The sequence below is a fragment of the Eublepharis macularius genome, chromosome 1 (assembly GCF_028583425.1).
Source record: "Eublepharis macularius isolate TG4126 chromosome 1, MPM_Emac_v1.0, whole genome shotgun sequence".
Classification (NCBI taxonomy): domain Eukaryota; kingdom Metazoa; phylum Chordata; class Lepidosauria; order Squamata; family Eublepharidae; genus Eublepharis; species Eublepharis macularius.
In genome coordinates, this window is record NC_072790.1 from 107,272,855 (window position 1) to 107,296,978 (window position 24,124).

Here is a 24,124-nt window from a genome sequence, read left to right on the forward strand (position 1 = left end):
AAAATGAAATGCATTTTAAATAAGAAACAAAAGTACACACATAATAAGCATACACAACAGACTGCGCAACGACAAAAAAAAATGATAAAACCATGATAATCAGACCCTAATTCTTTATATACCCTAAATAATGGAAAATTAGGTTATGCTATTGATCTTTGAACTTCCAAGTTTCAGAAATGATCCATTACCTTAGTGTCATACTGTGGGGTTTCTCCCTTTTGTTCCCCTTTCCCCTTTGTTCAGAAACACATGGTTATGGTTGATATTGTGACGGAGCTCTGGTGTGAGAGAGTTCCCAGTGAGAAGGCAAAATGGCTAAGAGAGTCTCTTCCTCATGATTAGAGAATTTATAATCTCCCCTTTATTCAGCTCCAGCCCTTGTGGGTCATCTTTCTTTTCAGATTCCAAAAGGAAAATCTGTTCTTTCTCTTTTATCTGTCGAGGCTCTGTGGCTTGGGTGTGACTTTTCTATCAGGTCTTCAATGGCAGGGCCATCTGAATATCTGTGGAGTTCTTGGGCTAGGACAGGAATCGTACCTAACATGCTTTCCCCTTGCGTACCTGTTAGCACTCTCTGGGCATAAGCAGGGTGCAGACCTGATCACTGAAAACTTTCATAAAGATTCCAGATTTATTATGTTTCCCCACAGACATCAAAACCATTCTTATAAAAAAAAAGATAGTGAATATATTGAAACAAACATTTTAACTTTTACGTATAAATGAAATATATAGATGTCAATACATATATGCTGATGTAATGTAGAAAAGTGAATGTGCTCCACTTTAAATCATAGTTCTGCAGTTAACTTAATGGGGTGGGCACCTTAGGTAAGCCACAAACTCTTAGAACTAAACTACAAGAGACGAATTACACAAGGACGTGCACATGAAGGGAGTTGCAATGTTAGCTGGGAAGCTGAGTTTTAAAAGACAGATCGGAAGGTTCTGTCAATTTTCCCTCTATACAGAGCCAGCAAAGATAGCTCCTCAGAGGGTTTGTTAATTTTCTCTTCACCTCCAGAAGGCTCTGTTAGTTTCACCTCCTCTTCTAGGAGGCAAAGAGGAAATAAACAAACCCTCTGAGGAGCAATCTTTGTGGCTCTGTAGAGAGGGGAAATAGGCAGAGCCTTCCAATCTGTCTATTAAAACTCAGCCTCCCAGCTGGACTTCCGGTTTGGGATTCATGGAGGTCTAACGCAGCTCCATTTGCGGAGCTGACCGGACTGCCGTTTTAACCGGCTGGAGGGGTGAAAATAACCCGTGGCCGACTGCTCTCAGGCGGGGAGCAGGCAAAGAACGCTCAAGACCCTAGGGTGAGCTAGATCTCGGACGAGGGGGGGCTCTACTCAAGGAGTCTCCCCCCCCGATCCTTGAGGTCCCACCTTGCGACGGGTCGGCTATAATCTCTGCGGCAGTTTTGGGGCCAATTCGGCTGGCATAAGACCTACATACCCAAGCTTCGATCGGGGAGGGAAGTCGAGAGGAGAATTTAAGATCGAAACAGCGATTACAACCCGAGAAAGTTGAAGAGAAGGTAAAGATCGCTATCTCTTGAAACGGGACAGATTGATAAAAACAGAGAGGAAAGAAAGTAGATTTTTAAACTGCAACAGACTAGTGAAAAGGAGGTGAAGACTCGGCAGGAGTTGTATTTTAAAAGAGACTAAATTTAAAGAAGTTATTGCAAAAATCGGACTATTGTTTTGAATACCTGTGGTTTTGGAGCTGTGGGAAAAAGACACCATCGCGAGACCTGCTGTGGGAAGACGGGAGACAGGAAGTGCGTAACAACAATAGAGTGGCTGGAGGGAAGCGGCCCTTGCCGACGGACAGGAAGTAGGGAATCGCCATTTTTGAAAGGGGAAGGGTCGCGGCTTCAGCGGAAGAGGAAGTAGGCCATCTTGGATTACAATAACATAGAGAAACCATAGAGAAAAGACGCCCGACATTTTGGATACAAAAAAATTAATTTTGGCAAAGATTGGGACATTTGAAAAAAAGGAAAACGTTTAAATATACGCCACGGAGCTAAGGAAGAGAGCAGATTCGTGGGAGCGAGCTAAAGCAAGCCCCACGATGTCGAAAAAAGAGTGGCAATCGGCAATAGAAAATTTGGACAAAAAACTTATAGACATGATGAAAGAACTTAAGGACACGAAATTGGAGCTTATTAAAGAGGTCAAAGAAGTTACACAGACAGTAAAGTCGGAGCTGTCAGAAGTGAAAAAAGGCGTGGAAACGATTAGTAGTGAATTACAAGGAACGCAGCAGAGAGTTAAAACAGTAGAAGACGCGATGGAGAATTTAATAGACACGCAACAAACAGAGATGAGACTGGTGAAGGGGAGGATGTCAGTTGCAGAAACTAAACACATGGAGAAGCAGCTTCGTTTTCGTGGTCTGCCAGAAGTGGAAGGGAAGTCAGCGCAAGAACAGATGACTGAGGTGTTGGCTGATTACCTGGGGAAGGAGGAGGAGGAAATTGTGGCTATCCTAGATGTGGCGTACCGTGTGAACTCGAGAATTGCAACCCAGAGGAAACTACCAAGGGATGTGATTGTGCAGTTTACAACTAGAAACATGAAAGAGAGGACTGTGACAAAACAATTTCAAGATCCATTGGAGATTGATGGCAAGACGATTATCATAATGAAGGAACTGCCCAGATCAGTGTTACTGGACAGGAAAAAATATAGAGTGCTAATTCAGACTTTGAAGGACATGAATATCAGATACAGATGGGAGTTACCGGAAGGAGTGTCCTTTGAGTTTGGAGGGGCAAAAAAACGCATCAGATCTGAGCGGGAGATGGAGAGATTTATCAAGGACAATGAAAAAGACTTACCAACAAAACCATGAATATGGAGTGTAAAGTATTATCTTGGAATGTAAATGGACTAAACTCACCGAATAAGAGGAAAAATATTTTTCATTGGCTACTAAAACAAAAATGTGATATTGTTTGTTTGCAGGAGACCCATATTAGAAAACAGGATGTAAAATATTTAAAATTTGGAAAATTGGGCAAAGAATTTGTAGCGGCCTCTAACAAGAAAAAAAGAGGAGTGGTGTTGTACATAAAAGAGGAGCTGCAGCCAAAATTTGTTATGAGAGATGTGGAAGCTAGATTTGTAGCAGTGGAATGTAATTGGAATTTAAAGAGAGTGTTGGTAGTCGGACTTTATGCACCTAATGGTGCAAAGGAAAGCTTCTTTGAGGATTTAAGGAAGCATTTAGACAATCTTGTATATGACCAGATAATTCTTGCTGGAGATTTCAATGGAGTGACAGATTTGGAACTAGATAAAAAGACTACAACAGCACAAAAGAAAAGAGGACTATTGCCAAAGCTTTTTTTTTGAGTTGATTCAACAAGAGACTCTCGAAGACGTATGGAGGAGAGAATATCCTAAAACCAAACAGTTTACTTTTTATTCTGCAAGGCATCTTACATTATCAAGAATTGATATGATCTGGGCCTCAAAGGACTTAGCGTTATGGACTAAGGAGGTAGAAATAATGCCGATGGTAGGCTCAGACCACAATCCAATTATGTGGAAATTTGGAAAAAGGAGAAAAAGGAAAGCCTGGAGAATAAATGAGGACTTGTTACAGGAAAGTGAAAATATGGAAATATTGAGAAGAGAGACAAAGTTTTTTATACAATACAACGTGAATAAAGAAGTACCAACCAGTAAAGTTTGGGACGCGTACAAGGCGGTTGTAAGGGGCATACTAATGGACTTAAATGGCAGAGCAAGGAAAAAGAAAGAGGAGAAAAGACAAGAGATTGAGGAGAAAATAAAGGCCAAAGAAGCACAGTTAAAAAAGAGACCAGGGAAAAAGAAAATACATCAGGAAATTAAAATTCTTCAAGAACAGTTAACAGCAATGAGTAATAAAGAATTGGAGTGGAACCTTAAAAGACTGAATCAAAAAGCTTTTGAGGGTGCTAATAAACCTGGGAAATATTTGGCATGGCAATTGAAGAAGAAAAGGGAAAAGAAAATAATAAATAAAATCTGTGAAGAAAATAAAACGTACTTGGAGCAAACTACCATTAGTAGAGCCTTTTATAAATTTTATGCTAAGCTGTATAATAAAAAAGAAGTAACCAAAGAATCAATAGCATCATATTTGGAGAAAACCAAACTTCCAGAGATCTCGGAAGCTTGGAGAAATAAGTTGAACAGTGAAGTAACTGATGAGGAAATAAGTAAGGCAATACAATCTGCAAATCTAGGAAAGGCGCCAGGGCCAGATGGACTTACGACTAAATTTTATAAGACAATGGCCAACGAACTGGCACCATTCCTAAAAGAGGTGATGAACGGAGTTTTTAGGGATCAAAGAATTCCAGACACTTGGAGCGAAGCGAATATATCATTGATCCCAAAAGAGGGCCAAGATCTGACTAACGTGAAAAATTACAGGCCTATATCATTACTTAACAATGATTATAAAATTTTTGCGAAGATATTGGCGGAGAGACTGAAGGGGTGGCTCTCGGAAGTTATAGAGGAAGAACAAGCAGGCTTTTTGCCGGACAGACAAATAAGAGACAATTTAAGGACAGTGATTAATGCTATTGAATACTATGACAAGCGTTGTGATAAAGAGGTTGGTTTCTTCTTTGTAGACGCTGAAAAAGCGTTTGACAATTTAAACTGGGATTTTTTGTTTGCCACTATGGAAAAGCTACAATTGGGAGAAAGATTCATCAGAGCAATTAAAGAAATTTATAGAGACCAGACTGCAGCAATTGTAGTGAATGATGAACTGACCAAGAAATTGACGATTAGTAAAGGAACAAGACAAGGTTGCCCGTTATCTCCATTGTTGTTCATTTTAGTATTGGAGATTCTGATGATACAAATACGACAAGACGAGGAAATACGAGGAATAAAAATAAAGGACTATTCATACAAGGTTAGAGCATTTGCAGATGACATAATGTTAATTGTAGAAGATCCATTGGAGAACATGCCAAAAGTGATAGATAAGATCAAGGAGTTTGGTGACTTGGCAGGTTTCTTCATTAACAAAAAGAAGTCAAAGATATTATGTAAAAACATGACTAAGCAGAAACAACAATTGTTAATGGAAACAACGGACTGTGAAGTAACTAGTAAGGTGAAATATTTGGGAGTTGAGCTGACTGCAAAAAATATAGATTTGTTCAAGAATAATTATGAAAAATTATGGACTCAGATAGAGAGAGACTTGATCAAATGGAATAGACTGAATTTGTCATGGTTGGGTAGGATTGCAGCAGTTAAGATGAATGTGTTACCAAGAGTAATGTTTTTGCTACAGACAATACCAATCATCAGAGACTCTAAACAATTTGAAAAATGGCAGAGGAAAATATCAGATTTTGTTTGGGCAGGCAAGAAGCCTCGAGTGAAAGTAAAAGTTCTACAAGATGCAAAGGAAAGAGGCGGAATGCAACTGCCCAACCTGAGACTTTACCATGATGCAATCTGCCTAGTTTGGTTAAAAGAGTGGATGACATTAAAGAATAAGAAACTATTAGCCCTAGAGGGATATAAAAATTTTTTTGGATGGCACGCATACCTATGGCATGACAAAGTAAAGGTCAACTCAATGTTCCTGCATCATTTTGTAAGGAGAAGTTTATATACAATCTGGAAGAAGTACAGAATTTACCTACAAGAAGGAACCCCCTTGTGGGTGGTTCCATACGAGGTGATAGATCCGAGAGCTGTTGATAATGAACAACAATGTTTAACGTACAAAGAAATAACTAAAACTGAAGTATCTAAACTTAGAATAAAGACGCAAGAGGAACTATCACCGAACTACGATTGGTTCCAGTATAGACAGATCAGAGATTTGTATAACTCGGACTCTGTAAAGGGAGGTATACGAACAGAGAATTCGGAACTAGAGCAGACCCTTTTTAAAGAGGACAAGAAAAGAATATCCAAGGTATACCAAGTACTGTTGAAATGGTATACCGAGGATGAGACAGTTAAGACACAAATGGTGAAATGGGCTATAAATTTTAATAAAGAAATAACATTGGAGGCATGGGAATACTTGTGGAAAACTACAATGAAGACAACGACATGTATTAATATCAAAGAGAACATTTTCAAAATGATCTATCGTTGGTACATGACACCAAAGAAGATTGCGCTAGGGAACTTGAACACTTCTAATAAATGCTGGAAATGTAGGAAGCATGAGGGCTCCCTCTATCATATGTGGTGGTCGTGTGAGGTAGCTAGGCAGTTCTGGGGGGAAATAATAAGAGAAATGAATGAAATTTTACAGTTTCAAATAAATAAGAACCCAGAACTCCTGCTGCTAAACTTGGGAATGGAGGGAATCCCAGCTCATCATAGGACGTTGATATTTTATATGACTGCAGCAGCTAGACTTTTGTATGCGCAGAAATGGAAAGTACAAGAAGTGCCAACTATTGAAGATTGGATCTACAAATTGCTGTATATGGCTGAAATGGACAAGATGACAAGAAAACTGAGAGATCTGGACTCAGGGCAGTTTAACACAGACTGGGAGAAGCTGAAACAATATCTGGAGAAGAAGTGGGAGGTGGGAGGAAAACTGTGGCAGTTTGAGAACTACTGAAGTACAATAAAAGTATAAAAGAGAGGGGTGACTTTACCGGGGGAGGAAGAGAAATGTGAATTTATAAGCAGTTAGATTAATTAATTGATTGAGATATATATAGATATGTAAAGGTTAATTGATAGAATATTGATAGAGAATAATTAACGGTTTAAACATGAGGATTGAGTAATTAACAATATTTTTTTTACTTGATAAGACTTATATGCACCAAACTGAATGTATAGAAGAGTTAAAACGACTGACTATGTGATGAGTTATATAGAAATACTATAAAAAGAAGAAATGATTAATATATAGAGAACAAATCAAATTGTTTGATTTAAATGTGGGAAATTTTTATGGTTTATGACATATAGAAATATTCAAAACTGGAAAATGGGATAAATTGTTTATCTAAAGAAGTATAGTTTGGATGTATAGTAAGTAAAAGAGTTAAAGATGTACTGCTTAATATAATGGAGAATATATATTTGTTTTAGACAGAGGAAATTAATAGAAGTAAGGGAAAAGGGACAGAGGGTGGGAAAGCTGTTGGAAGTCAACAAAAGGGGGGGAAAGGGAGGGGGTTAGAAACGAAAAATTAGGGGAAAATTGAATGTAATGTAAAAATATTAATGTTCTAACCCAATAAAAAAATTTAAAAAAAAAAAAAACTCAGCCTCCCAGCTAACATTGCGACTCCATTCACATGCATGTCCTCATGTAATTCATCTTTTGTAGTTTAGCTCTTAGTTTCAGCCCTTCCAATTCTCCTCCAAATAAGGAGAGAAATTCATAAAGATATGTCTCATAAGGGTGTTATTAAGTCAATGGATAGAAAACTTAGGAAAAGTGCTACAAAAATTATACTTGCTCAGTTCAGTGAAGGCCCTTGGGAGGGAGGGGGGAATCCACACAGGGCATCCCAAGAGCTTTCACATTCCCCCAATGGCACATGGATACATCTGGAGGAGCCATGCCAGGACATTAGAGGCCTATGCATGCTTGTCATGTTCTCATATAATGCCCCCCACTCAGTTAAGAAATGCAAGCCTGTCTAAGGAGAAAGGAGAAGACAATGACAGAAATGCTCATAGGTCTCCCATTCCCCACAGCAAGTTGGCACATTAACTGCAAATTGTGTTGCAATGGATTTTATGAATCATATAAAAATTGGGTTCAAATTAAATAAATAAATAATATTATTTAATCATATAGAAAGGACATTTTTGCTCTTCATATTATGCTACTCCAAGAATATTAGAATGTTTTTACTATACAACAAAGAGTTGTCAACTGAGATGGAGACAAACAGTGCAGATGACCTAACTACGTCTCGAGGCAAAGTGTGCCGGGGAAGTTACAGGTGTTTATATACAAATGCTAGAAGTGTCCGAGGTAAAATTGGGGAGCTGGAATGTTTAGTGTTGGGCGAATCCATAGACATTGTGGGCATATCAGAAACTTGGTGGGATGAGGAAAATCAGTGGGACACGGTGATTCCTGGATATAAATTATATCGGAAGGATAGGGAGGGAAGGGTTGGTGGTGGGGTGGCTCTATATGTCAGAGAAGGTATACATTCCAGTAAGATTGAGAAGGTAACTGAATTAGATTCGCTTCTGGAAATGCTATGGGTTGAAATTACGGGCCCAAATGGAAACTTAACTGTGGGAGTTTGTTATCGCCCTCCAGATCAGAAAATAGAGGAGGATTATAAAATGATGACAGGATTAAAGATGACTGCTAAACAAAAAAACTGTGTTGTAATGGGTGATTTTAACTACCCACACATTGACTGGGCCAATGGGTGTTCGAATCGGGGGAGAGAAAGTGAGTTTCTAGACTGTCTCAATGACTGTGCTATGGAACAGATGGTTACAGAACCTACTAGGGGAGAGGTGATCCTGGATTTGGTCCTCAGTAATGCTGAAGACCTGGTGAGAGATGTAAATGTGATTGCACCACTTGGGAACAGTGACCATAATGTTATTGAGTACAACATATGTATAAATAGGAAATTGCCAAATAAGACCAACACAGCCATGTTTAACTTCAAAAGGGGTAACTTTTCTGAGATGAGGGGGTACGTGAAGAAGAAACTGAAAGGGAAAGTAAAAAAGGTCAAAACACTTGGGGAATCTTGGAGACTATTTAAAACTACAATCCTGGAAGCTCAAATTAAATATATACCGCTGGTTAGGAAAGGCACAAATAGGTTTAGGAAAAGGCCAGCATGGTTAACAAGCAATGTAATAGAAGCTGTAAAAGGTAAAAAGGATTCTTTTAGGCAGTGGAAAACTAGTCGGAGTGAGGTTGATAAAAAGGAGCATAAGCTGTGGCAAAAAAAGTGCAAGTCTGTGATCAGACAGGCAAAAAGGGAATATGAGGAGCATATTGCAAAGAACATAAAGAAAAACAATAAACAATTCTTTAAATATATTAGAAGTAGGAAACCAGCTAGGGAGGCAGTGGGGCCCTTGGATGACCAAGGCGTAAAAGGATTACTAAAGGGTGATAGGGAAATGGCCGAGAAGCTGAATGCGTTCTTTGCTTCTGTCTTCACTGTGGAAGATAAGAAGTGCATGCCCACTCCGGAAGCACTGACTTTGGGAGGGGTTTTGAAAGACCTGAGTCACATTGAGGTGACGAGAGAGGAGATTATGCGACTGCTAGATAATTTAAAAACTGATAAATCACCGGGCCCAGATGGCATACATCCAAGAGTTCTGAAAGAACTCAAGTGTGAACTTGTAGATCTCCTCACAAAAATATGTAATCTGTCATTAAACTCTGCATCTGTTCCTGAGGACTGGAAGGTAGCTAATGTTGTCCCCATCTTTAAAAAAGGTTCCAGGGGAGATCCGGGAAATTACAGGCCAGTCAGCCTGACGTCAATACCGGGTAAGTTGGTGGAAACTATTATCAAAAATAAAATTAGTGGGCACATTGATGACCAAAAGCTGATGAGGAAAACTCAGCATGGGTTCTGTAAGGGAAGATCTTGTCTCACCAATCTGTTAGAGTTCTTTGAGGGAGTGAACAAACAAGTGGACAAGGGAGACCCGATAGATATTGTTTATCTTGACTTCCAGAAAGCTTTTGACAAAGTTCCTCATCAAAGGCTCCTAAGTAAGCTCAGTAGCTATGGGATAAAGGGCCAAGTCCTCTTGTGGATCGAAAACTGGCTAATTAATAGGAAACAGAGAGTGAGTATAAACGGGCACTTCTCACAGTGGAGGGTGGTGAGCAGTGGGGTGCCACAGGGGTCGGTATTGGGTCCAATGCTTTTTAACTTGTTTATTAATGATTTGGAATTGGGATTAAGCAGTGAAGTGGCTAAATTTGCAGATGACACGAAATTGTTCAGGGTGGTGAAAGCCAGAGAGGATTGTGAGGCACTCCAAAGGGATCTGTCGAGGCTAGAAGAGTGGGCATCCATGTGGCAAATGAGGTTCAATGTAGCCAAGTGCAAAGTAATGCACATTGGAACCAAAAATCCAAAATATAAATACAAGTTGATGGGGTCTGAACTGGCGGAGACTGACCAAGAGAGAGATCTTGGAGTCATGATAGATAACTCACTAAAAACGTCAGCACAGTGTGCGACTGCCATAAAAAAAGCTAATGCCATGCTAGGGGTTATTAGGAAAGGGATTGAAAACAAATCAGCCGGTATCATAATGCCTCTGTATAAATCGATGGTGAGGCCTCATTTGGAGTACTGTGTACAGTTCTGGTCGCCACACCTTAAAAAAGATATCATAGCACTGGAAAAAGTACAGAGAAGGGCAACTAAAATGATTAAAGGGTTGGAACACTTTCCCTATGAGGAAAGATTGAGGCGCTTGGGGCTCTTTAGCCTGGAGAAAAGACGACTGAGGGGAGACATGATAGAGGTTTACAAGATAATGCACGGGTTAGAGAAGGTAGAGAAAGATGTGTTTTTCTCCCTTTCTCACAATACAAGAACTCGTGGGCACTCTATGAAATTATTGAGCAGTCGGGTTAGAACAGATAGAAGAAAATACTACTTTACACAAAGGGTGATAAACACATGGAATTCGTTGCCACAGGAGGTGGTGGCAGCTACAAGCATTGCCAGCTTCAAGAGGGGACTGGACAAATATATGGAGCAGAGGTCCATCAGTGGCTATTAGCCACAGGAGATAGATGGTATTCTCTTTGTGGGGAGGTGGTGCTCTGTTGTCTTGGTGCTGGAAGGAAGGCAGTGGGAGGGCTTCTGGTGTCCTGGCCTCACTGACAGTCCTTTAGATGGCACTGGATTTCTAGCCACTGTGTGTGACAGAATGTTGGACTGGATGGGCCACTGGCCTGATCCAACATGGCTTTGCTTATGTTCTTATGTTCTTATGAAAGAAAACAAAGGAAAAAATGGAAAACTGTCAACAACCTGATGCTACTTACATTTTATTACTGTCCAAAATGACAAAAGAAGAAGACACAATGCCTCCATTCACAGAGCACATCTGATCAGTCCGTATCAAAAGTGAAATTACGTAAACTAAAGAGGAGATGACTGAATTCATCAATATTTCCTATACTTAAAACCTGGTATCGGCAAAACCTTGGCATTATTATCTGAGAGATTATCATCATTCATATTTAGTTTCTCATCAGACAGTTTGGAATGTTCCATTTACATTAGATCAGTCTACTTTATTGAATCACGCGTCTTTAAAATAAGGGTAATGCATAATTACCCCCAAACCGCTACAGATCGTTTAATATAATTCCTGAGTTAGATCCAAAGGTACTTTTGTTCACTTTGCAATTTTAACTTGAAGCTGTTTGGATTCAATCACTTATACATTTGTTGTGATCCAGGAAAGATATTTAAAGGAACAAGGATTTGGATATGCACACTTTGTTTAATCAGTTGTTGGTCTCCACTTAATATAGACTTCTCCACTAAATTTGCAAATAGCTTTATTCGCTAAAGGAAAATTAAAAATATTTTGCAGATCCAGGTACTCCAACAATGACACTGAAACAATTCTCTACACAAATGCAAACTCCCCTATGGAATGCTGTTGTTTATATCTACTATCCAAAACATATTTGCTAAATTTGACCAATCTATCTTGTTGATCAGATATCACTAATAAGCCAAATGAAACATATTTTCTGAGTAAAATAATTTGATGCCACATACCTGACAGTCATCTTAATACCAAGCTGCTGTACAGAAGTAAGGCTTTTGATCATCACATCTGCATCAACTATAAACAAAAGAACAAGGATGATCAATATCTATTTGCAATATAGCCTATTCACAATATAATGTTTTAATTGAAATGGAAGTACTATTTTCTCATCTTTTCAACTAAATTTCTAAGCACTGATATCATCTCCAAATAAGAAAAACAAAACAAAGGTTAAAACAAAAGAAAGCTACAGATTGCTTCTTGGACAGGCTTTAGGAAAACATGGTTGCGCTTACCGTAACTTCTGTTCATTGACGTCTTCTGTGCAGGCACACATGGGACTGCGCACGCGCAGGCCTGCCGACCGGAAACTTTTTCCTAGTAAAACGCCCACTAGGGGGTGCCTGTCTGCTGGAAGCGCATGTGCGGGCTTTCCCGCTGAAACCGACATCTGGTGGCGGTGCCCCCTCACCCTCAGTTTCTCCTGTGCTGCCGACACCCCAATAGAATAGAGGAACACAGCGGGGCAGGAGGGAGGGTTTGTGTGCCTGCACAGAAGATGTCAATGAACAGAAGTTACGGTAAGCGCAACCCTGTTTTCATTGTCTGTCTTCTGTGCAGTCCCACATGGGAGACTCACAAGCCACTTACCTCGGAGGTGGGCGTGTTCCTTAATGAAAAAGATAATAGAGAACAGCCTGACCCACTGCTGCCTCTCTTCTCTCCAGCGTATCCATGGCGTAATGCTTAATGAATGTCTCCGATGAGGCCCAAGTTGCAGCTCTGCAGATGTCATGAAGTGGAATCCCTTTCAGGAACGCTGCAGATGCCACTTGAGCCCTTGTTGAATGCGCTTTGACTTCCAAAGGGCAAGGTACAGCAGCCTGTGAATAACAAGTCTTAACAGTTGAGGTAACTCATCTCGATATAGACTGAGACGTGGCAGCCCTGCCTTTCCAAGGGTCAGCATAACACACAAATAGCTGTTTATCCTTCCAAAAAGGCTTTGCCTCTGGATATAAAAAAGAATTGCCCTCCATACATCTAAAGAATGAAGGGCCCGTTCTGCACTATCCGAAGGTGATGGAAAAAATACAGGTAGGACAATATCCTGAGACGTGTGAAACTGTGTGGACACCTTAGGTCTAAACTTCACATCCGATCTAAGGACCACTTTGCTTTGATGGACCTTCAGAAAAGGTGGGTCGTGTCTAAGAGCCGCTAATTCACTTACTCTAGGCACCAAAGTAATGGCCACCAAAAAAACTACCTTAAGGGACAAAAACTTAAGGTCGCAGGTAGCCAGAGGTTCAAATGGAGGCTTAATGAGCTTGGCCAAAACTAACTTGAGCGACCACTGAGGGAAAACCTCCCTAACAGGCGGGAACATATTCTGCAAACGTTTAAAGAAAGTTTTAGACAAACTATGGGAGAAAACAGTCTTCCCATCAATTCTGGGGTGAAAAGCCGAAATGGCTGCCAAATAAACTTTTATGGAGGAGTTTGAAAGTCCATCATCCTTCAAGGACAATAGAAAGTCAAAAATACACCTCAAAGTACAGTCCAAAGCATTGAATCCCTTGGCAATCGCCCAAGTCTCAAAGCGCTTCCATTTGGCCGAATAAGACCTACGAGTATTATCCCTTCTGGCATTAGTCAATACCCCCAAAACCCTCACAGAGAAGCCTATCGGCCCAAAAGCCACGCTGTAAGGCTCAGTCTGGGTAGATTGTGATATAGGATCCCCGTCTGATAGGAGACTCGGATCTTGTTTGAATCGAAAGGAAGACCCTTGTGAGAGTTGCATCACGAGATGGAACCAAGGCTGACAAGGCCAAAAAGGAGTCACCAAAATAACACAAGTTCCATCTCGCTGAATCTTGCTGACTGTTCTGGAAATCAGTGGGAATGGAGGGAATGCGTACAACAGACGACCTGTCCACCTGATCTGGAACGCGTCCCCTAGTGAATGACGTCTCAGTCCTCCTCTGGAACAGAACTGAGGAGCTTTCTTGTTGTTCTCTGATGCAAACAGGTCCACCTTTGGAAAGCCCCACATCAGGAATACCTCTTGCAAATGTGCATCTGCGATCGTCCATTTGTAGTTCTCGGAGGCCAACAGACTCAGTTTGTCTGCGACCACATTTGACATGCCCGGAATGTGAACTGCCTGTAAGAATACGTCTCTGCTCAGAGCCCACTCCCAAATCAGCACTGCTTCGTTGCAGAGTGTCTGAGACATGGTGCCTGCCTCCCTGTTTGTTCAGACAGAACATGGCCGTGCAATTGTCGGTCAATATTTGAACTGTTTTGTGGTATATGGTATCTGCGAATGTGATAAGGGCATAGCGTATAGCTTTGAGCTCCAAATGATTAATTTGGAGTCCCCGGTCCTGGTCAGTCCAGGTCTCATGAGCTTGTAAGGAGCCACACTGAGCCCCCCAACCTAATAAACTGGCATCGGTGGACATAGTACCTTGATGCTGAATAGCACCAAATGCAACCCCCTTAAGGAGATTACTATCAGACAGCCACCAGCCCAATGAGCGAATGATCCTGCCTGGAATGGAGTACTTCTGACCCTGGTGACCAGACTGAAAGTTGTGGACTGACAGAAACCACAATTGAAGGGCCCGCATATGTAACCTAGCCATAGGGGTTACCGCTGTTGTGGATGCCATGAGACCCAAAAGTTTCTGAATAGCCGCTACTGATTGAAAACGACACCTGGAGAAGAAACCCATTATACGTTTAATTCGTAAAGCACGGTCTGAAGACAGGAATCCCTTATTCTGTACCCCATCCAATACCATGCCAATGAACTGGGCCCTTTGTGAAGGAATGAGTACCGATTTTTGGAAATTCACCAGAAGACCCAGCCTAGCACATGTTGTTACCACCATGTGTATCTGCTCCTGCAATGCAGCAGTTGATGGCGCTGACAAAAGCCAATCATCTAAGTACGGGTATATAGAGCACCCTTGTCTCCTCAAGAAGGCTACTACCGGGGCCATACATTTGTTTTTGTTTTGTTTTTGAAAATTTTTTATTTTTAATATCTAAGACAAAAACCTACAGAAAAAAAACCTACAAAAGTACAAGGGAAGGGGAAAAGGGAAAGAAGAAAGAAAAGGGGAAGGAGGGCTGGAAAAGGGGGGGAGGTAACATACAAACAATAAACACTACACTACAATGTTTTCCCTTCATACTGCCATAGTTAAAAATTTAAACCTTCATAAAGTAATGATGGAGTGGTTGACCTTGCAAAATACAAAATACAACCCATATTAAATCTTCTTCTTCCCCCCGCTAGGCATCGGACGCAGTTCTCTCTGAGCAGCTGCAGCCACTCCGCTCGTTGCCTCCCCCCTCCCTTTAGGCTTCGAATCTTCTTCATTTTGCATGGTGTCTTGCCCAAATTCTTGATTTTTGTCCACAAAATCCCTTAGCTGATCTTCTGAATTTATCTTGTAAGCTTGATCTTTATAATTAAACCAAATTCCTTCTGGAAATAGCCATTTATACTTTATCCCTCGTTCCCTCAGGAGAGCTGCGAGCTTTTTGTATTTAAATCTTCTTTTCCGAACTAGAAATGGAACGTCCTTCAGTATCTTGACTTTATTTCCCAGAAAGTCCAAGTCCGCATTATATGAGTTAAATAGGATACTGTCCTGGACCCTCCTAGATGAAAACTCAATAAAAATCTCGCGAGGCAGCTGCCGCTTCATTGCATATTTTGAAGAAGCCCGATGGACTTCCAAAATGGCGCTTTTTACCTCTTCCTTAGTTGCCCTCGCGGGTGACGCCAATAATTCTGAGGCAAGCTCCCTTAAATCCTCGTTTTCCTCCTCTTTAAAATTCTGGAGACGCAAAATAGTCTGTGTTCGTTCCACTTGCAGCCCGATCAGCTGGTTTTCCACCAGCTTTAGCTCCTTGTTCGTTGCTCTCATGAGTGACGCATTTTCCCGAGCAGACTTCTCTGCCCCCCCCCACTACTTCCTTAATGGCTTTCACATCGCTCTCAATTAAGCCCACCCTTTGATCTGTTTCATTCAGCTTGTCAACAAAGGGTTTTATGGCTTCGATGACCGACCTTTTCACCAAGTCCTCGAGCGACTCCGCTTTTCCCTGCAGGGCAGCCGAGATTGACTTGCCCAAAGCTGGACTCTGCTTTTTCGCTGCCATTTTAGGGGGGGGGGGACTGCCAACCTTCTGAAACTCAGCGAGGGGGAAGAAATCCGAGTCTTCTTAACTTCAGATCCCACCACTCCTTCGCATACGCTTGTAATAACAGAAGGGATTCGCTTACTTACAGGCTGCCGCCTAGTCCTGTTCTTTGCCATTTTCCGTGGCCCGGCAGCACGCAAGGTGCCGCGCACGTCTGCCGGCCTCCATGGGGACAAATGGGCAATTTACCCCCTGCATCGATTTGCCAGAGGGTTCTTCCCGCAGCGTCCCGGACCCTGACTCCCTCCCTGGGAGTCCTGGGGGCTAATCTTTGCAGATCAGCCGCCCGGTCAGGCTGCTCGGACGCTTCCTCTCGAACCTGCGAAGAGGAGCGTCTGACATGGCCAAGAAAACGAAACCGAATCCCCAGGGCCATACATTTGGTGAAAACACTGGGAGCAGTGGACAACCCAAAAGACAATACCTGGTACTGGAAAATTCACCCATTACAGACAAATCTAAGACATTTTCTATGGGCTGGGTGGATAGAAATATGAAAGTAAGCGTCCTTAAGGTCTAGGACAGCGAACCACATGTTATCATGCATTAACTGAAGGACTGTGACTAATGTAAGTATCTGGGATTTTTTAACCTGTACAAATTTATTCAGGTCTCTCAAGTCCAGTATAGGACGTACACCACCGTTCTTCTTATCCACCACAAACATTCTAGAATAGAATCCCAGTAAGGATTATCCTGTGGTATTTCTCGCACTGCTCCCTTTAGTTGCAAGGCTGCCACTGCCGTGTGCAGCTTCTGCAATGGGGTATAAAGTGAAAAATCAGGGAGAGACAACTGTGGGTAAACTTCAAACTCAACTTTATATCCAAACTAAATAACATTCAAAACCCAACCATCAACTTGAATCTTAGACCAGGCTGTTGCAAAATCAGCCAATCTGTCACCAAAACCCACAGATTGCTCAATTGTTAGTCAGAACTGTTTGGGTTGGTTAGCCGTCTCCTTAGTAACCAGACTATGTTGGCTCTGGTTCTGGTATGGCCTGCAACATTGGTAAGGGCCAGCCTGCTGCTGGTGCTGTTGCCTATAAGAGCCATATTGAGGATACGGCTGATATCTCTGCTGTCTGCCTCGATAATATTGAAACTGCTGGTGAGGGCTGTTGGAGAAAGGTTGTTTGGAGTGGGCAACACCATAGGAACGTGCTGTCGAACGATCCTTGTGCTTCTGAGATAGATATTCATCTGTCTTGGAAGAAAATAAAGTTTGTCCCTCAAAGGGTAAGTCTTCCACCTTGTTTCTGGTTTCAGGTGGAAGAACTGTAGTACGCAGCCATGCGTGTCTGTGGAGCACGACCGAAGAAGCCAAAGCCCTAGATGCAGTCTCAAGGGAGTTCCAGCCTGCACTGATTTGTTGTCTGGATAGCTGTAGTGCCTCATCCATGATCACTTTGGCTAGGACTCGTTAGTCATCAGGAAGTTTGTCCAGAAACACCGCAATTCGGTTCCAAAGAAAAATCTGGTAAGCCCCCATGATAGAAGAGTAGTTCGCTATCTTCAGTATGAGGGATGAAGAGGAGTAAATCTTCCTGCCCAAGGAATCTAACTTCTTACTCTTTTTGTCAGTAGGTACAGCTTGGGATCCCTGTCTCTGTTGCGTCTGCATCTCCTCAGTCACTAAGGACAATAGTGGAGGATGAGAGAACAGGTAAGTGCAGACATCATCTATTGTCTTTTAGAGAGCCTCTAGCTTGTAGGAGGTGGCATGAATAGAGGCTGGTTTTTCACATATGGAAGAGATCACCTCGGCCAAGCCTCCTATGATAGGGAAGGCGACATTAGATGGGTTGCCTGAATAGATGTATTGCAGGATCTTATCCTTCGGCTTAGGGTTAACAGCCGCTACCTCAATTTCCAAGGAATGAGCCATCCTGAGCATCTGCTCGGTGTATGAGCGAAAGTCCTCAGTTGGAGAGATCCTGCCCGATCCTATGATAATTTCATCAGGACATGGATCAGATGGCGGGCTGGTGCTTTGGTCATGTTCCGCTTCTGAGTATTGATAGGAAGGTTCACGAGTTGGGGAACCATAACGTGAATACTCACTCCTGGGCAACTCCCACTCATCCCGGAATGAGGTTGAAGCATGAGTCCGAAGTCTCTCATATTCGGATCCGTGCCTGCCCGGCCCTTGATGGTAAGAAAGCTCGAAGGGCATGGCCTCGTCATATGGTCAGGATCAATCAACCCGCCAAGGGCTTCTCTGAATATCCCCTTCATCCCCCGAAGGTTGGTAAGGGGGGGAACTCATCCGAGGAGAAGGCGTCTTGGGTCTATCCCAGACCTGCTCAGTCTGCACGGAGGCCGATCGAGTTCACTTCGACTTCTTTTTCGCCTTCTTAGTGGGAGGGTCCGTGTGCTCTGAGTGGCTCTCATGCTTGTGTCGCTTTGGATATGAAGGCTTAGAATCTTTAGAAGAGCTTTTCAGATCTGAGATCCTCGACTCCGACCATGCCAACTCTGAGCTAGTCAGGCCCGAATGGCTTGACTCCAATGCCTTCATATCTGACTCCTTCGGATCTGACGTCTTCAGATCTGGTCTCTTCAGGTCCAACTTCAGGTGTAACACTGGAACCGAAGCACTTCTGGGAGTCGATATCGACGTCGGAGGTGATTTCGGGTGAGAACGGATCCGAATCGGATCAATGTCCGATCGCTGTAGGGTCTGAACCACCAACACATCCTCCATAGTTATCGGATCCGATGAGGCGGTCTTGCGAAGCCAGACGGGGGAAACAGACCTGGCGGAGGAAGAGATGCTCCGTGCGGATTTGCCGCTCACCGAAGGAGTCTAAACTGGCGTATCGGAGCCATTGGTCGCTCGCATAGCCTGTTTCCATAACATAGCCTGAAGCCTGGCCGATCTTTTGGCCCTGGCCTTGGGTGTAAATTTTTGGCAGTGCTCACACTTGGGAACATTGTGCGTTTCGCCTAGGCGCTCCAAGCATACCGAATGCCCGTTGGTTTTAGACGTCTTCATAGAGCAGGTTGAACAGCGCTTGAATAAAGCTTTGTAAGACGTTTTCAGTTCTAAAAACACTAAAAGAAATGTTCTCACTCTGATTCTTCACAGCGGAAGTGCATCCGGCGGACAGACACCCCCTAGTGGATGTTTTACAGAAGACGGACAATGAACAAAAGACGTCCAGGACAGTGTCAAGGTGACTTTCAAAGATTCATGAAAACCTCCTCCCCAAATGATTTAAACTTGAGGATGGCTAACAAAACTAGAATTTGTTTAATTCACTAGAAGCTCAACTATTCTAAGTATGAAGGAGGGTGTGAATGCATGATTGCAACCATGTGCTAAGTATCATCTGTTTATTCCAATAGCATTATTTAATGTCCCAGTTGATGTGAAAACTGCTTTATTGAAATATCCTAAGATACTATAGCCTTCAGGACAAAAGCGTTAAAGCACCAGTTTTCTCTATGAGAAAGCATTTTTTCTCTCGCAAAAGGCAGAGCTTCTGAATTTTCAGTCTGAGGAAGACGTGGTACAGAAACAGTAGCTATACAGAAGCTCCTTGCCTAATTCAGTAAGCATTTGAGCAAAGGTCAGAAATTCACCTCACAGTTCAAAGAGAAAAGTTGCTCAGAACAGTGTAATTCAATTTTAGAAGAAACATTACATAGAATGAATCTCAATTTATATTTAATTTCATGATTTGATGACTGTCAGGATTCCAGTTATATTTTTATTGAGAACTTGGGCTGAAGTAGTATAACAATAATTGGCCATTAAAAAAAATCTCAGTAGCCAGTTCTGAGAACTTAGACATTTAACCAGATTAATGCAGTACTGAGAAATATTCCTTAGTAGCTATTTTTTACTCAGTTTTTTCACCACCACCACACAGTGCAACACAATCATTTCCTCTGCACAAGGAGGTACATGGGAAAACAACTGTGGAAGATATATTGTCAAAGGCTTTCATGGTCGGAGAATGATGGTTGTTGTGGATTTTCCGGGCTGTATAGCCGTGGTCTTGGCATTGTAGTTCCTGACGTTTTGCCAGCAGTTGAGACTGGCATCTTCAGAGGTGTAGCACCAAAAGACAGAGATCTCTCAGTGTCACAGTGTGGAGAAGATGTTGACAGGTAATTTGTATCTACTCAGGAAGGTGGGTTTGGGCTGAGTCATCCTGTAAGAGTTTCCCAGAGTGTGGAATGCTAATAAAGGGAGGTTTCACTCTATCTTGAGGAGATTCTTTTGTGTATGGATTGGTGCTTGCTATGCTAATCTTCTCTGCAGGGCTATTGTAGGGTGTAGAGTATTTTGTTAGTCTGGTGTTTTTCAGGACTGGAAACCATGCTCTATTCATTCTTTAAGTCTCTTCTTTCCTGTTGAAATTGTGCTTATGCTTATGAATTTCAATGGCTGTGTGGTCCCGATGTAAACTTGTCCACAGCTGCAGGGTATGTGATATACTCCCGCAGAGGTGAGGGGGTCTCTACTGTCTTTTGCTGATCGTAGCATCTGTTGTACTTTTCTGGTGGGTCTGAATACTGTTTGTAAGCTGTGACTTTTCATAAGCTTTCCCATCTGATCAGTGATTCCTTTGATATATGGCAAAAACACTTTTCCTGTGGGAGACTATTTTTCCTTAGTTGTTTGATTAATCCTTGGTTTAATCGCTCTTCTGATTTCATTTCTGGAGTAGCCATTTGCTTGAAGTGCGTGGTTTAGATGATTAGTTTCCTCACTGAGAAAGTGTGGTTCACATACCGCATACCCTGCAGCTGTGGACAAGTTTACATTGGGACCACACAGTGTAGCATCCATACAAGAATAAAAGAACATGAAAGACACTGCAGACTTGGCCATCCGGAAAAATCAGCAGGGGCTGAACATAGCCTAACTCAAACAGGACACAGTATCCTATTCCAGGACACTAAAATACTGGACAACACTTCCAACAACTTCGTCAGATTGCACAGGGAAGCCATTGAAATTCATAAGCATAAGCACAATTTCAACAGGAAAGAAGAGACTTTAAGAATGAATAGAGCATGGTTTCCAGTCCTGAAAAACACCAGGCTAACCATTTACCATTGCCTGCCTCTACAACCCTAGTCTTCGTTGGAGGGTTCCCATTTAATTACTAATGAAGGCTGACCCTGCTTAGCTTCTGAGATCTGATGAGATCGGGCTCACCTAGGATATCCAGGTTAGGGTACCTATCAATTAGCATGGCTCAAAAAATTTCAATATGAGAAGAAATGGGCAGAAAAAAATTGAATTTTATTTTAAATGTTTATTGTTTCAAAACAACTGTATGGATTCCACATGGTAGCTTATAGAATATGGTAAGAAAACAGGAACATATTTCAATATCTCTGATTCGTATCATGGCTCCATCTGTAGACACTTAAATCTGGACAGTGGGGCCATGAAGAAGCAAGGTGAATCTTTCTACAAACCTGAGAAAAGCCCCAGGTTTGCAGAAAAACTCATTGTGGCCAGGTCTGGCAACAACCCCCAGGGCAATTTGATAGACAGTTCTGCAAGGACTGTAAGATGGAGATGCTCTGCCAGGCCTATTGTCAGGGCTGTGACCCACAGCACTTCCATCTTGCTTTCCTCCCCTGCTGTAAATTTCCAGTATTTGTTTTTGTCTGTAGGTTCCCAAGAGCAGCTGGATTCCCAAGACAGTCTTATCAAGAATGGCCGGCCGCAGCGGCCTTGGAGTTATTACTTTCACATTCTATCTTAGCTGGGCTAGCAAAGGGGGGGGGAGTTTGGAGGGTTTGATATACTGTTACTGACCTTAACACGTCATTGTCAACAAGAGTTCTGTGTACAGCCAAAGCTTCTTTCAGACTTTGGATTATCTATGGACATTTGCTTATTCTGAATATATATTATCTCAATAAAGAACCTTTGACTCAAGAGATGTTTGATTTCTTGCTGCAAGGGGTAGGAGATGAAATTAGAGTATCCTGCCTTCCACAGACTGACACCTATGGCTGAGGCATTGGTGAACCATCTCTCCCAACTGCTGTACTCTTTCTAGGCCCTATGATTCCATCCCGCCCTCGATGTGATTGGTGAATTCCACCCCACTATCTGCACCTTATGATTTTATTATAGCCTTTGGATTTGACGATTAATGGCATTAATTGCTTTTTTATGTGATTTACTTGTTTTTAATATAGTTTACCAGTGTATGATTTATTTTTATTGTGACTCGCCATGAGCCTGCTTGAGGGAAGGGTGGGATATAAATAGAATAAAGTACTAATACAAATAACCTTCCTCACAGGGCTTTGGTGAGGATAAAATGGAGGAGGGGAGAATGATGCAAGTTGGTTTGGGCCCCACTTGGAAGAAAAGCAGGGTATAAATGAATTAAATACATAATAAATAAAGCTAAAGGATGGGGGGAGGTGAGAATGTTGGTGGATGGAAAAGAGAAGGGAGCTGGGAAAGCGGACAGGATATGGGCACTGCCAAAAAGAGGGCAAGAGGAAACAGTGTAGAGATGGGGAAATGATGATGATGATGACGACGATGACAACGATGTTCGATTTATGTATCGCCCTTCGGGACAACTTAATGCTCACTCAGAGCTGTTTACGAAGTGTGTCATTATTATCCCCACAACAATAATCACCCTGTGAGGTGGGTGGGGCTGAGAGAGCTCCTAGAAGCTGCGACTGACCCAAGGTCACCCAGCTGGCTTCAAGTCTAGGAGTGGGGATTCAAACCTGGTTCTCCAGATTAGAGACCCATGCTCTTAACCACTACACCAAACTGGCTCTCTTTGCAGAAAGGGCCCCCCTGCAAATCCTTGTAAGTTCCCTTTTGTGTGTGTGTGTGTGTGTGTGTGTGTGTTATATAAGGTTTAAAAGTTAACAGCATTTATAAAGGTTGTAAGATCTCAAAACAGATGGAAAAATAAGGAATTCTATTATTTCTTAGTACATCAAGTTCCAATCTGTGACTATTCTGCACATTACGTAAAATGTTCTTCTGTATCTGCATGTTTTGCTACTATTCAGCAGACAAGCAAAATGGTCTTTACTGAAAGGTTTCTATGAACGAGGTGAAGCAATTTCAAAATACAAAAGGTCAAATTTTAAACTGCTTGCCATATTTCAAAAACATTTCAGTTTTTACTGCTACTGAAAAGGAAGTGAAAAATAATGGGCAAGATGTGTTCTGCATCTAATTAAACAAGAAATGTTTAACAAAACACTGTTCAAAGTGATGCATGTACTTGTTTCTAGTATGACACTAAATTTGCCAGCAGTTTGAAGGTAATTTAATAATTCATACTGAAAAGACTATTAACAAATAAGAACTCCTCACAGTTTTTTACTAAGTTTTAAAAATTGGTGTAGTGGTTAAGAGTGGCAGGACTTTAATCAGGAGAACTGGGTTTGATTCCTCACTCCTCCATGAAGCCAGATGGGTGACCTTGGGTCAGTCACAGCTTCTTGGCGCTCAGGGTGATTGTCACAAGGATGATCCTTTGTAAACAGCTTTTAATGGATGTTAAATTGTCATGAAGGGAAGTATATAAATTGAGTGTTGTTGTTATTAAAAGAAAAGGAAAATATGAATAAACAACAGAAGGTGTAGACTTAATTTTACAGACCTCAGTGAACATACTGTAATCTAACAGCAAACATGCAAATAAAAACACAGTAAAAACAAATGGAGATGTGTTCTTTCAATAGCTGTGTCCAAAAATAAATTGTCGTACACTTTAGTATGGTGTGGTTTTTGGTATTATTTGGGATAAAAGATGACAATAAATGTGGAGTTTGTCCATCCACAGGTGCCACAAACCCAGGTCCAACTCAGGCTTAGGCTGACCTTCCCCTACCTTGAGGTAAAACTTCTCCTCTTTAAGCCTATAAAGCTGCATACTGGGCTGGGAAGCCTTTGGTAGCATGGTTGATGTTAAGCTTCAACTTTCCTTCTTGTCCCACTCTTAAGAAATATTAAAAAATGGTTACCCAGCCAAGTCTTAGTAGGGGACAGATCAAGGGTTTGTGCTTCCCTTTAGCAGAAACTGGCACACAAGGCTTGGGGAGGTTCAAAATGTAACTGAAGGTTTATTTACAGTAGGTAAAGTCAGAAGGCAGGTAGGC

At 41.9% G+C, this 24,124-nt stretch overlaps 1 protein-coding gene across 1 annotated transcript in view; it reads right to left on the reverse strand.

Annotated features, from left to right (window-relative positions):
- The window catches only part of TBC1D32 (TBC1 domain family member 32), a 184,032-nt gene that overhangs the window by 38,089 nt on the left and 121,819 nt on the right, over positions 1–24,124 (reverse strand). The window contains 1 exon segment of the mRNA XM_054976881.1: positions 11,783–11,849. Within this exon segment, the coding sequence (XP_054832856.1) occupies positions 11,783–11,849 (67 nt within the window).